At 61.6% G+C, this 15,219-nt stretch overlaps 2 protein-coding genes across 4 annotated transcripts in view; one reads left to right on the top strand and one right to left on the bottom strand.

Annotated features, from left to right (window-relative positions):
* Positions 1-415: 415 nt before the first annotated feature.
* On the bottom strand, positions 416-9,677 carry MRS2 (magnesium transporter MRS2). Of its 3 annotated transcripts, none has more exons than XM_080647356.1 (11): positions 9,379-9,677; positions 7,487-7,560; positions 7,173-7,209; positions 5,737-5,849; positions 5,203-5,376; positions 4,415-4,545; positions 3,974-4,090; positions 2,496-2,648; positions 2,249-2,366; positions 1,414-1,527; positions 416-964 (listed from the first exon to the last, which is right to left on the bottom strand). In XM_080647356.1, exons 1-11 carry the CDS (start codon positions 9,542-9,544, stop codon positions 854-856), a joined length of 1,308 nt encoding a protein of 435 aa, XP_080503482.1. In that variant the 5' UTR covers positions 9,545-9,677; the 3' UTR covers positions 416-853. The 3 variants fall into 3 exon arrangements, with proteins under 3 accessions (XP_080503482.1, XP_080503483.1, XP_080503484.1); XM_080647357.1 differs by having other exon boundaries at positions 2,496-2,641; positions 4,415-4,540; positions 9,379-9,671; XM_080647358.1 differs by lacking the exon at positions 9,379-9,677 and adding an exon at positions 8,012-8,192.
* A 2,105-nt stretch (positions 9,678-11,782) lies between these two features.
* Positions 11,783-15,219, top strand: part of SLC44A3 (solute carrier family 44 member 3) — a 35,366-nt gene continuing 31,929 nt past the window's right edge. The window contains exons 1-3 of the mRNA XM_080648191.1: positions 11,783-11,887; positions 12,280-12,387; positions 14,847-14,989. Coding sequence (XP_080504317.1) covers positions 11,861-11,887; positions 12,280-12,387; positions 14,847-14,989 — 278 coding nt within the window. The 5' untranslated portion in view covers positions 11,783-11,860. The remainder of the gene's footprint in view (positions 11,888-12,279; positions 12,388-14,846; positions 14,990-15,219) is intronic.

The raw sequence follows: 15,219 nt of genomic DNA, 5'->3' as shown, positions 1-15,219 counted from the left end.
CTCTGGGCGGAGGGCCTAGGGCCCAAGATGAAGGTCAGGGTCAGGGTAGGGTTAAGTCGAGGCCCAGGGCTAAGGTTAGGGCCAGGGTAGGGTTAGGGGACCCCTGACTTGAACCTCCAGAGACAGGAAAGGTTGGGGCGTCGAGGACGGCAGCTCTGAGGCGAACAGCCATCAGCCGCCTGCTCTGACCCGCGCTCTGGTTGAAAGCGAAGGGGACGGCAGAGCCAGTCTCCCCTCCTGCAGCCTGGGGGCGCCCCACCCTCACCCCCACCCCCACCCCCACGAGGAACCACCAAGCAGCGAAGAGCCAGGAGCTGAGGAAATCCTTTTCAGCTCTGCTTCCCGAGGCCTGGGTACAGCCAAGCACAGAGGCAGTTGGGGCGGAAAGCTGGATGAGGTGGAACCGGACAGCTGCTGGGAGAGGGCCACGCCCTGTTTATTCGCCGTCTGCGAAGGGAGCAGAGAAGAAACGAAGGCGGGGCAGCGGCTCCGCACGGACTGCGGAGGGGAAGGCTGACGTGCGCGGCCAGCCCTCGGCGCCTGAGCAGGAGGTTCGCGGACAGGCCGTCTCCGCCCCGCGGCTGCCGGACGCTCCTTTCCTGGATGCGCGAGAAGTCCAGTCCAGGCCACAGGCCACAGCCCGCGGTTCGGGCAGCCCGCCCGCCTCCGTCTGAGAAGGCCGCTCTGCCGGCTGCAGAGCAGAGTCCTGGCCTCTGACCGGGAGCCCCGGGTCTCCTCAGAGCCCCGAAGGCGGGTCCCGTCCCAGTGCGGTCGCTGCGCCGGGCCTTCCTCGGACGACAACGTAGCTCTGCGCTCGTCTCAGCCTCGCCAGCGGCTGCCGTGCGAGCCGTGCTCACCGGGGCGTGAGGACGCTCCTGCTGGACCCCAGCCCGTCCGGCCTGAGGCTGGGCTTCGCGTCCGGCCGGCCGTCTGCCCGCAGGGTCTTCCTAGGTAAGGAGGCCACCTGGGCACAGCAGGCAAGTGGCGTGTTAGTCGTGTCGTTCTTACGAGGAAAGGCCATCTGTCACCGCTGAGGGGCCCGTGGACAGCAGCGTCACCTCCGTGTGACGGGAGGAAGGGGCGCTCACCTCTGTCTTCCCCAGTGACCGTGCTGGCTGGCCCTGCATTTCCGTTTGGTAATGAAGCCGCACCAGGTCACTGCCGTCTCCTGGCTGAGTGCTCGTCCCCACAAGGCCACCCCCCCCCCCCCCAGCAAGCAGCTCCCGGGTTCCGGGGCAGCGTTATCTTGCTCAGCTCCCTAAGCCCGTGAGGCAGGGGGTGCTGACGTGACTGGCGGGGGAACCGAGGTGGCTTCCAGGCATTAGATAACTGCCAGGGTCAAGACCCCACCGGCTGTGGCGTGACAGCATGGCTGTGACCGCCCTGCCCCCGGCGGGGACCCGCACTACGTACCATCGGAGGCACAGGAGCCTCTAGCTGCCGCCCGAGGAAGGACAGCAGCCGCCTCCAGATCAGGCCACTGCCCATGAACATGACCCCGGTGACCAGCCAGAACACCCTGTGGTCCTGGAAGAGAGCGGGGTGCGGGTGGATCACCAAGGCCCGGGGGAGGTTTGTCTGGTTTTGACCTTGAGGGCACCCAGGGCTACTGAACAGCTGGAGGCCGGAGTGGCCTCAGGGTCGCTTCCTTTAACGACCACTTTTCAAGGTGAACAGGGGTCCCGACGGAGACCATGGGCAGCGCAGGCCGGCAGCCAGAGACACGGCCCGGGGGACTCGTCGGGACACGGAACCCGAGCCAGAGTGTGCTGAGCGCAGGGTGGGTTCAGGCCTAGGAGTCTGACAGGGACGAGCGGAGCCCGGCCAGCGCCACACCACGTTCCTAAGCAGAGCACGGAGGGGCTGCAGGTCTCTGGGTTCAAGTCCAACAGTGATTCTCTCGCTCAGCCCTGGGCAAGTTACTGACATTTTCTGGCCTCACTGCTCTCATCTGTGCAGTGGGAACAATCACGCCCACTCTCGGAGCTGATGGCTGAGCCACACGGTGTGCCGCCGGCCAGGGGCGCGGCCTGCCTCCTGCACGGCCATGCGACGCAGTCTGAAGCGAAAACCTGCTGTCTGTGCCGCGGAGACGGGTGTGGAGCCCTGCCGGGCTGCGGACGGCCAGCGCAGGCATGTCATGTCCGAGGGGAGTGAACAGGGAAGCCTTCCTTTTTAAAGTCTATTTTAAGACCGGACCTTCCCAACGTGAAAAAAGAACCCGAGCTTACTGAAACGACATCCTCACCTCTTCAAGGGAAGATTCCAAATTCATGCCAAAGGCAACTCCGATCAGGCCGAAGAGCGAGAGCGAGAAGGTGCCCATGGTCAGCTGCAGGTTCAGCCGCATCATGACGTTGCGGTGGCTGCGGGACAGCGTCGGGTCAGCCGGCCCACGGCCCGGGCCCCCGGGGCCCGCAGGCACTGCCCCCCCCAGGAGCCACGCCCACACAGAGCAGGAGCACCTCTCCGAGCAGCCCCTCCGCCGCGCCCACCTGTCCAGGTTGAGGAAGATGACGCTCTGCGAGTCGTCGATCAGCGCCCGCAGCTGGCGGGCCGCGTGCGCCAGGTCGTCGGCCAGCCGGTGGCAGTTCTCCAGCAGCAGCTCCATCTCCTCGGCGTGGTCGATGCCCGCGCTGCTCTGCTCACTCCAATCACAAGCGCCACGTAAGCAGCGCCCACGCGCCACACCCTCAGCCCCCACGTCACACCCTCAGCCCCCACGTCACACCCTCAGCCCCCACGTCACACCCCCAAACCCCGCGTCACACCCCCGACCCCCACGTCACACCCCCGACCCCCACGTCACACCCCCAAACCCCGCGTCACACCCCCGACCCCCACGTCACACCCCCAAACCCCGCGTCAAACCCCGACCCCTGCGCCACACACCCAGCCCCGCGTCAAACCCCGACCCCCGCGCCACACCCTCAGCCCCCACGTCACACCCTCAGCCCCCACGTCACACCCTCAGCCCCCACGCCACACACCCAAACCCCGCGTCAAACCCCGACCCCCACGTCACACCCCCAAACCCCGCGTCAAACCCCGACCCCCACGTCACACCCCCAAACCCCGCGTCAAACCCCGACCCCTGCGCCACACACCCAGCCCCGCGTCAAACCCCGACCCCCGCGCCACACCCTCAGCCCCCACGTCACACCCTCAGCCCCCACGTCACACCCTCAGCCCCCACGTCACACCCTCAGCCCCCACGCCACACACCCAAACCCCGCGTCAAACCCCGACCCCCACGTCACACCCCCAAACCCCGCGTCAAACCCCGACCCCCACGTCACACCCCCAAACCCCGCGTGTGCACACGGTGCCTGCTCCCAGTGAGCCCACTCGCCTGCCCTGTCTGTCTGTCTGTCTGTCATGGGCCCGTCTGAGGGCCGTGCCCCTGACCCCGACCACCACAGGGACGTCCCCCACAGGCCCCTGCTGCACAGGGAGGGAGCCCCACTACCCGTGACAGCGACGTCCGGGCGTGTGACGCAGACGGACTGGTGCGAGTTAGTACAAACCAGTGAACTGAAACCACAGGCCGAACACGAAGGCAGATTCCCTGCCCCGGGGCCTGTCCCCGCACAGAGCGGTGCGGTGAGGATGCGACACAGCTCTCCGCTCCCAGGAGGCGGGGCAGGGCTCCACCATCCACGCTGCCGCCCAGCAGAGGACACCCGCCCCGGACACAAGCAAAGGTGACAGCGTGTCCCCGTTCCTGCTGCTCGGCCTGCTGGCGGCCCAGCTCGCTATCTCAGCTTCCTTCCTGGGACAGAGACGGTGCTTAAAGCCCGCACACCGTCCTCTGTGCGCGTCACAAAGCGTCTGCGTGAGTCTCTGACCCTGGTCTACACACGACAGTGGGACACGGAGTGCGTGAGCCACCCGCTCCGAGCCCGAGGGCCCGAGGGCCGGCCCAGCGCCCCGACAGGAAGGAGCTGGCCTGGGAGTCCGGGGGGCCACTCACAAGACCTCGGGGTCGCTCCACTTGCTGAGGCAGAGCTCCTCCAGCCGCTCCTCGTCGTCCAGGATCTCCAGGATCTCCTCCTGGAACACCGCGACGTCCGTCTCCAGCTCGGACAGGCTGGAAGGCAGGTGCCAGGCGTGATGGCGCCGCGGACTACCGACATGTCACCCTCTCGTGCACAGGCGGTGGACAGGGGTGGGTCAGCAGTGCCCTGCTGTCTACACGCAGACCGAGAACCGAGCCCCAAGCAGGGCCCGGGACAGAGCCAGACGCAGCCCTCCTGCCCCGTCACGCTTCCCTCCACTCGGCACCCCGACAGGAAGTCACCACCATCAGCAGCACTCGCTGGACTTCCAAGACCAGTGACGACCCCACGGATTGTGTCTGGGCTGATGCTCAGGCCACCGCGGACCGCGGACAGGGCCATGCGGGGCCGCTCACCTTCGGCCGTTCTGCAGCAGGATGTGCAGCTTGCTCCTGTCCACGGAGGAGTGCTTGGGGTCCACCAACGCCTCCAACGTGTCGAGGATCCGGGGCTCCAGCAGGCGCAGCTTCCCCTGCAGCGTGCTGATCTAGAGCAACACGAGCTCGCCTGAGAACCCCGTCTTTTCGGGATGCTCAGGATCAGCGAGCCCTGGGCTTGGACACTGTCTGGACAGCGGGGGCGGCGGGTCACGCTGCCGAGTGCGGCTGCAGGAACGGCTGTCCCGGGCGCCCCAACACCCGTCTGCTGGGGACAGAGGCCCAGGCCCATGCTGTTACCGTGCTCGCGCCTGAGAGGGACTAACTCCTGTCACGGAAGGAGGGGGATCGTTAAGTACAAGGAAACCCGCCCTTCCGTGGTTACAACTCCCACTTCCATTCGGTAAATACTTCCGCTCTTTGTAAGCAGAGCACAGTCCAAACCTCCAATGACAAACCTCTCTGAAAACTAAAACATGACTTGGACTTAAAAATAAATCAGCGTGAAGTCAAAAGTACACTATTATTCAGGCCCCACGGCACGGCGGGCGCCCGGCAGCTGCGCACTGAGACACGCCCCGGCCGGCGGGAAACAGCAGTGAGATGACGACACACATTCCAGCAGATGCGCTTCCCGCCCGGACAGCTGTCCCCCATCCCTGGCATCTCCTCTCCGCTCCCCGCCTGCGCTGTCCTGGCCTGTTCACGTGTCTTCTTCCGCGACAGGAAGGAGCCAGGACAAACGCGGGAGCTGACGGGCGGCTTACCCTGTACTGAAGGAGTGCTTCTATGGCTCTGAACTCAAAAGGCAACGGGTACGTGACCAGCTGGCCCTCTCCGGCCAGCTGCGCGGGGAGCTCCCGGAACAGCCACTGCTCCAGGTTTAAATGACGATAATCCAGGATCAGGAGACACTCGGGGGTTATCACGGCTTTCAGGTACTGCGGGGAGAGGAGGCGTGATCAGGCGAGTAGTCTACAAAGACGGTGTCCGTTATGCGAGAAGAGCAGCAGAAAGGAGCCTGTGCCGCTGCCTCAGTGCTACAAACCGAGAGGGTGTTTCTTTCTACATTTCCCCAACGTTTTAGGATGAAAACCTTCATACAGAAAAAGTGCAGTTACACCCACGTACATGCCATCCGCACCACTAAAGGTCTGCTCACTTTGTTTCGCCACATGCTTCCCTGCCCGTGTCTCAGAGCTGCGTTTGTTCCAGAATCACTTGAACCTGTGGCTGATGGCGCTGGCCAGGCAGCGGCTCCCGCGGGCCACGTGGAGACACGGGATGGGAGGGACCCTCACCTCCATTCTCAGGATGATCCTGTTGTTTCTGGTGGTGATGCTCATGAGGTGCTGGAATCGCAGATCTCTGGCCTGAAGACCTAATTCTTGATACAAGTCTGTTTTCTTCCTTTCTGTGGAAGAATGTTTTCAAGAAAAAGAAGTGGCTGGTCTAATCAATCAAAGAGCTTAGTGTTCACAGCAGGGCACCCTCCCACCACCATCAAGGTAGTTTTGTGTTATTACCAGAAACCGAAGCCGACAGGAGTGTTTTAAATGCCTGTCTTTACCTCAAGAACACACTCAGGCTAAAGCTAGCCCGACTCTAGTATTCTTCCTCCTCTTTTCCCACTCCAAGTCTCTGCGTGCAGGCGCGCCCCGGGGCCGAAATAAAACCACGCGTGCCCGTCGGGGACTCAGCCCCGTGCCAGCGCTGGCATGGCACCTTTGTTTAGCAGGACCTGCATTCTCTGTCATTTCTCACGCCCTTATCGTCTTCAATATTTTAAATCTGGGAAGAGAGAGGTTCAATTTTCTTTCTTCTTGGACTAACACAAAACGAGAAAACAGTCCTCAGAGCCAGCCGTGGGCAAACTACGGCCCGTGGGCCGGATCCGGCCCCTTCGGCTGTTCTATCCGGCCCACGGAGCTGAAAGAGCGGAGGGTTCTCTTGCTCTCCCCTCCGCTCCTTTACTTTGAATTTATATTAGTTCACACAAACACTCCATCCATGCTTTTGTTCCGGCCCTCCGGTCCAGTTTAAGAACCCATTGTGGCCCTCGAGTCAAAAAGTTTGCCCACCCCTGGACTAGACTCTGCCTGAAAATGCAATTTATTCCCCAAGAGAAAGCAGACTGGTGACAAGTCCCAAGCAGTGGTACTGGCGACACTACCTCTGCACCTGTCAGTCACACCACAGATGTGGCAGCGCTCCAGGCAGAACAGCCTTCGAAGGAGCTACTGAGCAAAAGCACCGAGTTGTTCCACGAGGACCTCAGCACCAGCAGGAGGGGCGCGTGGGAGACCTGAGCCGGCCCCCGAGGTCAGACCCTGAGGGATGCTTCACTTTAGAGTGACAGCAGAGCCCAGCGCCCGCCCTCACCTCCTGTCACCCACGTGGGTGGGGTGGAGGTCCGTGACTCCGCCTTACCCAGACGCAGGGGGCGTGGCTGAGGATCAGGAGTGAAGAGGAGACGGAGGGGAGCGTGTTTCTGTGCCTTTAACATCCGGGCAGAGCACGAGTGGCCCTGAGGACGGCCACCCCGGAGAACACGGGTGGTCCAGGCACTGCAGCCCCAACGGAACGGATGGACACGCTGCACAAAGACCCTCCCTGCACGCACCCTCCACGCAAAGGGTGCTCTGATCACAGCACCGCCTGCCATTCCTTGATTTCCGTCAGATTCATGCATTCAATGATTAAAGAGATGATGCAGAAGAAACTTGAAGATACTCACCAAAAGACGTCACATTTCCTTCTTTGTCAAATTTTGTCTGAAGAGAGAGAATAAAAACAGTAAACCATGTATGGTCTCATAGCACTTGGTACTGTGCTATCCCACAAACACTGACATACACATAGAAACCCTGCTGCCCTTGTTTGGTTAAAGTCGGTTCTGAGTTAAGGGCTAAAACGCCCTTTTTCTTTGCTGGACAAATCTGACCGGGGCTCTCGAGTCGCCAGTGAAGTCCCACGGGCTGAGCACAACCCCAAGACGAGAGACGACGCAGAAGTGCTCTCTGTGTTATCAGGCGCCCGGCGCGTACTCACCACAGTAAACACGGGGGCTACGCTGGCGAGCGTGGCCTGCGCGACATCGGACGTTCTCAGCAGGTGCATTTCACCTGAAAATGAATGCGAGAATTCCCTGCAATCACACGACTGGCTGTCACATGTGGCCTAGACACAACTCTCAGAGTCCGTGGTCTGCAGACTGATTTGCTATTTTTTAAGACCTTTTTCCTAGAGGAGAAGGAACACTCATTTGTGCAGTTTCCTATCTGTAGGCACTTACGTTCGGTTTAACGGGGAAAGGTCTTTAATATGGGTTAGGCGAGGCAGAAGAACTATGGATTCCAGCCACCCTGTCCTTCCTAGTCACCTCAGAGCTGGATGAACAAATGTACAACGCAGCGTGGAGACGAAAAGGAAAGGCCCATTCTTTTTTGCATAATTTAAAGGGCTCTTCATGGGAACGGTATTGGTAGGTATTTTAGGAAACAGGTCCCAAGTGCCCCGGGCCTCTCATTATTCCAGGATCGGGGTGAATTGCTTAACTCAAACTAGGAAACCTACGGACGTGACTTCTTTGTACCAACTTCTTCTCCACAGACATACTTTATTGTTGCTACGTGCAAACTAGCCACCGGAACTGGAATGCTGGCCTCGGTGAACTGGAATGAAGGCAAATCTACTTGAAAATAAATTTAAGCCATGTGACTCGACTGAGTTGCAGGGAGCTCTGACGTATCACCAGGTCCATTTAGCAGCTAACAAAAAGCACTGTTCACAGCCACAAACACGGGGAGACCTGGCGGAGGTGGGAAGACACTACCCATTATCCGATGCTTCCAGAGCGGAAGGCTCAGCTCGGACCCTACTCCTCCCGCTTACACACGACACGGTCTGCCATGCGTGTGGTTTCTCAGCCCCCGAGGCCTGTGGCTACCCTTTCACAAAGTGCAAGCGACATTTTAAGGGTCATGTGAGTGGAGGTCAATGTCGCCCCATACATCAGCATTTCCTACTAACACGTGGATGAAGGGTCCCAGGAAGGAGAGTCTGCATCTCAGTGTTTGCCCTAAAACATCCGACGGGCCCTGGCTGCTTTGGCTCAGTGCTCAGAGCGTGGGCCTGCGGGCCTGGGTTCCAGTCCCAGTCAAATGCACGGACCTCAGTTGTAGGTTCCTCAGCCCTGGGAGGGGTGCGAGCAAGAGGCAACCAATCCATCTCTCTCTCTCTCTCCCCTCCCACTCTCTCTAGAAATCAATGGAAAAAATATCCTTGGGTGAGAATTAGAAAAGAGACCTCTAACTATCAAATTATAAATAAAGTAAAACAAAACAAAACAAAACAAAACCATCAGACGGGCTGAACCCGGGGAGTGTGGGGTGGACCCATTCCGAGACCCCGCGGAGCTGGGGAAGGAGGTGGAGATGCAACTGAGAACACGTATCTGCCGGCAGCGCGATATGGGGAAGCCTAACGCTTCAGTGCCGTTGGCTGCTCGGCGGTATTAGCACCGCGCTCTCCGGTTGGTGGAAACGCCGGCGGTCGTCGCGCTTTATCATCCGGTGAAGACAACCAACTCCGGTTCCTCCTCCGGCTGGCCGCACGGACTCGCCGGCGGTCGGCTGCACTTGAAACCAAAGTCCGCCCTTACTCGGCGCATTTCCTATCTCCAAGTCTCCCCAGTGCGTCCCACCCCGTTGCCAGGACAAACGGAACCGCGCCCGCAAGGAAGAAACTTATCCAAGTATTTCAGGCGGCGGAGCCCGATCTTGACTTCCCAGCTGTCATGATGAGTAAGGGCGACGCTGGATTTAAAAACCAAAGGCGCCCCGGGCGCTTCGGCGGGAGCTCTGCCCAGGGACTGCGAGGAGGACGGGCCGGGCTGGGGCCCGAGGTCACCGCGGCGTCCCGGGATGGGGGCGGGGCCGTACCTGCCAGGCGGGGCCCGCGCTGTGCGCCGGGCAGCGCGGCCCAGCTCCCTCCGAGGGGTCCGGCGGCGCGCGCAGGGGTCAGGCCCCAGGCCGGAGCGCACAGGCCGCGCGGGAGCAGCCGCAGCGCGCGCGGCAGGAGCCGGGGCAGGCCCCGCAGGCATTCCATGGCGCGACAGCGAGGCGGGGGCGGCAGCAAGCGCCCAGCCCGTCATGCCGGTCGCTGGCGGGCCAGTGGCACTGTGCGACCCCGCGCACGCGCCCGAGGTCCCGCCCTCCCCGCCGCGCACGCGCCCGAGGTCCCGCCCTCCCCGCCGCGCACGCGCCCGAGGTCCCGCCCTCCCCGCCGCGCACGCGCCCTAGGGACGGCCCTGCCTGCCGCGCACGCGCCCGAAGTCCCGCCCTCCCCGCCGCGCACGCGCCGGAGGGACGGCCCTGCCTGCCGCGCATGTGCCCCGCGCGCGCGCGCGCTGCGCCGGCGCCTAACTTCCTGCGCATGCTCGGAAGGGGCCTGTGGGAGCGCTGGGGCCCAGCACCTGCGGCGGGAGGAGGGACGGGCTCGGGATAGGTGGGGGGCGTTTACCTGCCGGAGGCGAGCTGAGGAGCCCAGCTGGGACCCTGCGGCCCCGGTGCCGATGACTTCCATTAACTAGCAGGGGACCTTCCCGTTCTTGGTTGTGCTGGTGGCGGCCTCGGTGTCCCTGGGCTTGTTCCTCTCCTCCCCGCGCAGCTTATAGCTGGGCGGTCAGGCCCGGGGACTCAGGTGCAGGTGCTCTGCACTGGGAGGAGCTGGTGTCGGGGTGCCCCTTTGTGGTGTGTTTGGAGAACTGACACCCTAAATCCTGTCGTTCCTTCCGCACCGCTACGCCAGAACCCCCGTCAGTCCTGCGGTTCCCCCGAGTGTGGTTCACTGGGGAGGCGGGGCCTGTGCTCGGTCCTGTCCTTTCATTTACCACCAGTTTCCAAAATAAAGAGTTTGCCCCTAGAATCTTCTAAAGGCAATAGATGAGGCTTTATTTTTAATGTTATTGTGAATTTATTAATATAAACATATTTGGTGTGTTTCAAGAATAGGATATTTATATTTTAGGGATTTTAAAAAATATATTTTTATTGATTTCAGAGAGGAAGGGAGAGGGAGAGAGAGATAGAAACATCAATGATGAAAGAGAATCATTGATCGGCTGCTTCCTGTACACCCCTCCCTGGGGATTGAGCCTGCAACCTGGGTATGTGCCCTTGGCCGGAATCGAACCTGGGACCCTTTAGTCCTCAGGCCGAGGCTCTATCCACTGAGCCAAACCAGCTAGGGCAATGGTTTTTTTTTTAGGGTCTGGTATAAGACAGGTCTTTCTTTAAAAAATAAAATAACTATTTGGGACTAGCCAATGCTTTTTTTAAAATTTATTTTAGCGCCTGGCAGGTGTGGCTCCGTGGATAGAGCGTCAGCCTGGGGACTGCAGGTTGATCCCCGGCCCTGGCCTCGGCGCTTGCGGGAGGCAACCAATTGATGTGTCTCACATGGATATTTCTCTCTCTCTGTCTCTCCCCCTCCCACTCTCTCTACAAATCAATGGAAAAGTATCCTCAGGTGAGGATTAACAACACAAATTTTCTTTTTAAAAATATTTTTAAAAATATTTTTTGTTGATTTCAGAGAGGGAGAGAGAGAGAAACATCAATGATGAGAGAGAATCATCCATCAGCTGCCTCCTGCACGCCCCCCACTGGGGATGAGCCCGCATGCCAGCACCCCAGCGTGTGCCCTGACCATAGCCAGGGTCTGCTGTTGTTTGAATTCCACTAACATCTCAGTCCAATTCTTTCAGCGCACCTACCCTGCCCCCCAGCATCTCTCGCCCCACCTCCCGCACCCACACCTGGAGGAGGGGGCCCTGGTGAAGGGGGGGGCCCTGGTGGAGGGACAGACTGTGGGGGGCCCTGTTGGAGGCACAGACTGTGGGGGGCGCTGGTGGAGGGGCAGACTGTGGGGGGCCCTGGTGGAGGGACAGACTGTGGGGGGTCCTGGTGGGGTCCGCAGACACCCGCCTGAGGGCGTCCCCTGGGGTGTCGGGGCTCAGCCCCTTGCCCCTAGTTTGCTGGCTCCGTCTCGTCTCCTGGGCTAGTGATGGCGCCGCTGTCCGTGCCTCGGCTTCCCTCGCTGCCGACGAGGAAGGGGGTCGTGTCTGCCGTGGCTCCGTGACGCCCGTGAAGCAGTGAGCACCTGGCAGCGGCGGGGCTGCTCCCCTGTGGGAGGAGGACCCGCCGCACCTGCCCGGCCCCTCCCCACGCACCGGCCGAGGCTTCCTGCTTCTCGGGCCGCGCAGCTGCAGGTGGGAGGCGGGGGGCGGTGCCTCTCCTCCCCGAAGGGGCCGGCTTCCGTGGAGCCAACGCCGCCGGGGGGCGCTGCGCCTCTGCCCGCCGCTCGCCCGGGGTTTGCCGGCTGCGGGCGCTGCGTGGCCCCAAGTCCCGCCCGGAGCGCAGAATGCGGTGCCTCGGCGCCCGGAGCCTGGTGAGTGCCGCCGGGGGCGGGGAGGGACCCGGGGCAGGGACTCGGGCCCCACCTGCGCGCACCTGCCCCACTCTGCTCGGAGAGCCCTGTCCGCACGCCGAGCCCCGGGGACCCATGGCGGGCGCCTCGGACCCCACTCTGCGGGGGCGCTGGCTGGGGCGAGGCTGGCCTAGGGGCGCCCCCAGGTGCACCGCCAGGTGGGGGCCTAGCGCCTGGGGGCCTCTCGCCCACCCAGCAAGCAGCAGGTGTTTTCAAACTCCCAGAAACGCAGCCGGGAACACACACACAAAGGGAGCTCCTGGCGCAGCCTTCCAGCAAGTTCGGGTCGCCCCCCAGCCGGACCCACAGGGTGACCTCGCCCTTTCTTCGGCCCTCCCTTCTGCTCCCGGCAGGTGTCTGCAGAGAGAACCCCCCCGCAGAGAGCGTGGCGGCCTCAGATTTACAGGAAATGCACCGACCCGGCCTGGCTGCTCCTCTTCTTCCTCTTCTGGACGGGTTTGGTGAGCGTGGCCGCCTGGCGGGGAGGACACCCGCGTGGGGGTCCCCACAGAACTGTGCCCCAACTGTAAACCGCATGTCTAGGCCTTTCCTGGGGAAGCCTAGGGGTGTGTGTGGGGGGAACGGGGGTACCAGGTGAAAGCTGGTGCCACGATGAGAGGCACCTGCCTGTGGGCGGGATCCACGCTGTCCCGGAACGCTGGTCAGCTGTGTGGCTCACCTGGACAGCTGCCTGGCGCCTGCAGGGCATCCTAACAGAAGGCCCCATCAGGGCCGAGGCAGTGGGGTAGGAGCCGGGGAAACGGGATCGTTTCTTAGCCCGCGTGCCGTCTGTCTTTCACACTCACTTCCTGGAGGTGCTTATACCAGTGGTACGCAAACACAGTCAACAGAGTCGCGGTTTGCCGACCACTGGCTTATACCATCTCAGCCCCCAGGTTAAAATGTCCCTCTGGCGTTCGCTGTTCCTTTAACACAGGAGTCTGGACATAAATGACTCTTAGCCGAGGGAAGCAGGCCTGTGCCACGAACCCGCTAGTGAGGTAGCTGATCACCGCCCCCACCCCCAGTTTCTTTCCGGTTTCCAGGTATGTGATTGCTGGCAGACCTCCCCAGGCGGTGCCGTCTTGGTCCTGGGCGTGCCCCGTGGAAGCGGGATCTTGAGGCTTTGCACTGGCCTTAGAGCTGTGGGCAGCAGCAGGGAAAGCCTCCCTCCACCCTCGCAGGCCGCGTGGGTGAAATCCTCGTCCGTCCGTGGCGATGGAGGCTGCGTTTGCAGCCTGGTGGGTGATTAACCCCCAAAGCCCGCTGTTAGCACCAGAGAGCCGTGCCCGTGCTGAGAAGAGTTAAAGTGGAATAGATTCTCAAATGCCAGGGTTCTCGTCCCCATCCCTCTCTCTTTAGAAAAGCATTTATTGTTGACTTTCCCAGCTGGTTCCACAAAGGCCGGCCGTAAAGGTGTTGTAGCCGGAGGTCTGTGGGCTGCCCACAGGTGGCTGGTGTTTCAGCCGGGAGCCTCTGTGCTGCCTGCACCTGGCAGCTTTGACCTTGGGCTCCTGTGTTATTTAACGGTCTTCCCCAGCCCCTGCTCGGTTCAAACCTGGCCATCACTGCCGAGCTCCCGGCCCGGCGGCCTTCTGGGTCAGCACCGCCTGCACAGTGACAGTGACGGGCCACCTGAGAGGCGGCAGAGCTGGGAAGCGCCCTCAGAGCAGGCCATTTGCCAAGTAAAGCGGAGGCCTCTCTGTGCCCGTGTCCTTCCTCCGTGAGATCTGAGCGGGGAGCGCCCTTCCCGAGCTGACGGGCTTTCAGCAGCTGCTGGCACGTCGTTAAAGCACAGACGCGGGAAACAGAACGGGGCGCGTTCTTTAGGCCTCTGCCGGGCGGCATCTTTCTGTCCCCGCACGGTGGACGCGGGGCCCTGCGGACTGTTGTTTGATTTCTAAGTGGCCGAGTGCGGTGCAGACCCCCACAGCGCTGGCTTGGACAGTGCGCCTGGGAAACGCATGGTGTCACACGGGGCGTCCCCGGAGGCACGCTGCGTCCCAGTGCCGGACCGACGCCGGCGTCCTGAGTCCTGGGTGGTGCCCTGCGCAGCGTGCGCGGCTGGGAAACTCGCACCCCGCGTTTGTGTTTGTGTTCGGGGACGGTCTGACTCAGGCTGCCAGGCGGCCGTCCGTGCTGGTTACTGGGACTGACCTCCTGAGGTGGCATTTCAGTGTTCCACATTCACTGTGAAATGGTAAAAGTGACCATCAGCTGCAAGGTGCTCTTGTCCGCAGCATTCCTGAGGTTCTCTGTGTGTGTGTGTGTGTGCATTTAAGCCAGGGGTGGGCAAACTTTTTGACTCGAGGGCCACAATGGGTTCTTAAACTGGACCGGAGGGCCGGAACAAAAAAGCATGGATGGAGTGTTTGTGTGAACCAATATAAATTCAAAGTAAAGGAGCCGAGGGGAGAGCAAGAGAACCCTCTGCTCTTTTGGCTCTGCGGGCCGGATAGAACAGCCGAATGGGCCGGATCCGGCCCGCGGGCCGTAGTTTGCCCACGGCTGATTTAAGCACTCATTTCAAAACACCACATTCACACTCAGCACACACGGCGTGTTGGTGTGTATCGGCTGTGGTGCGTCAAACCTTCAGGGTCAGTTTTCCTAAGACAAGAGCAAGAAGGAGAGAAGGAGAGGAGGAAGGGAGGGCAGGAAGGAAGGAAACCTGGGAACGCAAGGAAGGGAGAAGGAGAGCAGACGGGGTGGGCGGGTGGGCGGACAGACGGGTGAACACTCGGGGAAAGAAGTGGCACAGCCCTGGCTGGCCCTTGGACAAAAGCTGAGTGACCTGGTGACCGTGTGAGGGGGGCACCTTGATGCCCCGCAGTGTGTTTGGTTTCATTCATGTCAGCACTGGGTGGGGGGGCGCCCCTGAGCCCCTGGCCAGCTCTCACCTGCCACCGGGCTTTCCCAGATGTTCATCGCGGGCTCCTCGGTGGCGGCCGGAGCCACAGGAAGGCTCCTCTTCGGCTACGACAGCTTCGGCAACGTGTGCGGCAGGAAGAACGCCCCCGTGGAAGGGGCCCCCCTTTCGGGGCAGGACATGACCCTAAAAAAGTAAGCGTCCACGTAAGTTCCCAACCGACAGGGGCTCCATGTCAGACTTGGCGTCAACTGGTCATTCTGAGCCTGGGACCGGTTTCCCGTTCAAATCTCTGAGGCCACGGCTTCAGGATCAACAGCCCTCAGACCAGACTGGGCTCTGCCGCCTGTGGGCTGGGTGCGCCCTCGGTCAGGGCCGAGCGAGCCCTTCACCTGGCCGAGCTGCGTTTTCGTCCTGAGAAGCC

The sequence above is a fragment of the Plecotus auritus genome, assembly GCF_963455305.1.
Source record: "Plecotus auritus genome assembly, chromosome: 12".
Lineage (NCBI taxonomy): Eukaryota > Metazoa > Chordata > Mammalia > Chiroptera > Vespertilionidae > Plecotus > Plecotus auritus.
Note: the sequence above shows the minus strand (reverse complement) of the source record. Positions and strands in the feature narration are given on the sequence as shown.

Coding starts and splice junctions, on each gene's coding strand:
- MRS2 (XM_080647356.1), bottom strand. CDS start 9,544: ATGGAATGCCTGCGGGGCCTGCCCCGGCTCCTGCCGCGCGCGCTGCGG. Junction 2,367..2,495: donor ATCTTCCTCAACCTGGACAG/GTGGGCGCGGCG, acceptor GCTGTCCCGCAG/CCACCGCAACGTCATGATGC. Junction 965..1,413: donor AGGCTCCTGTGCCTCCGATG/GTACGTAGTGCG, acceptor TGCTGTGCCCAG/GTGGCCTCCTTACCTAGGAA.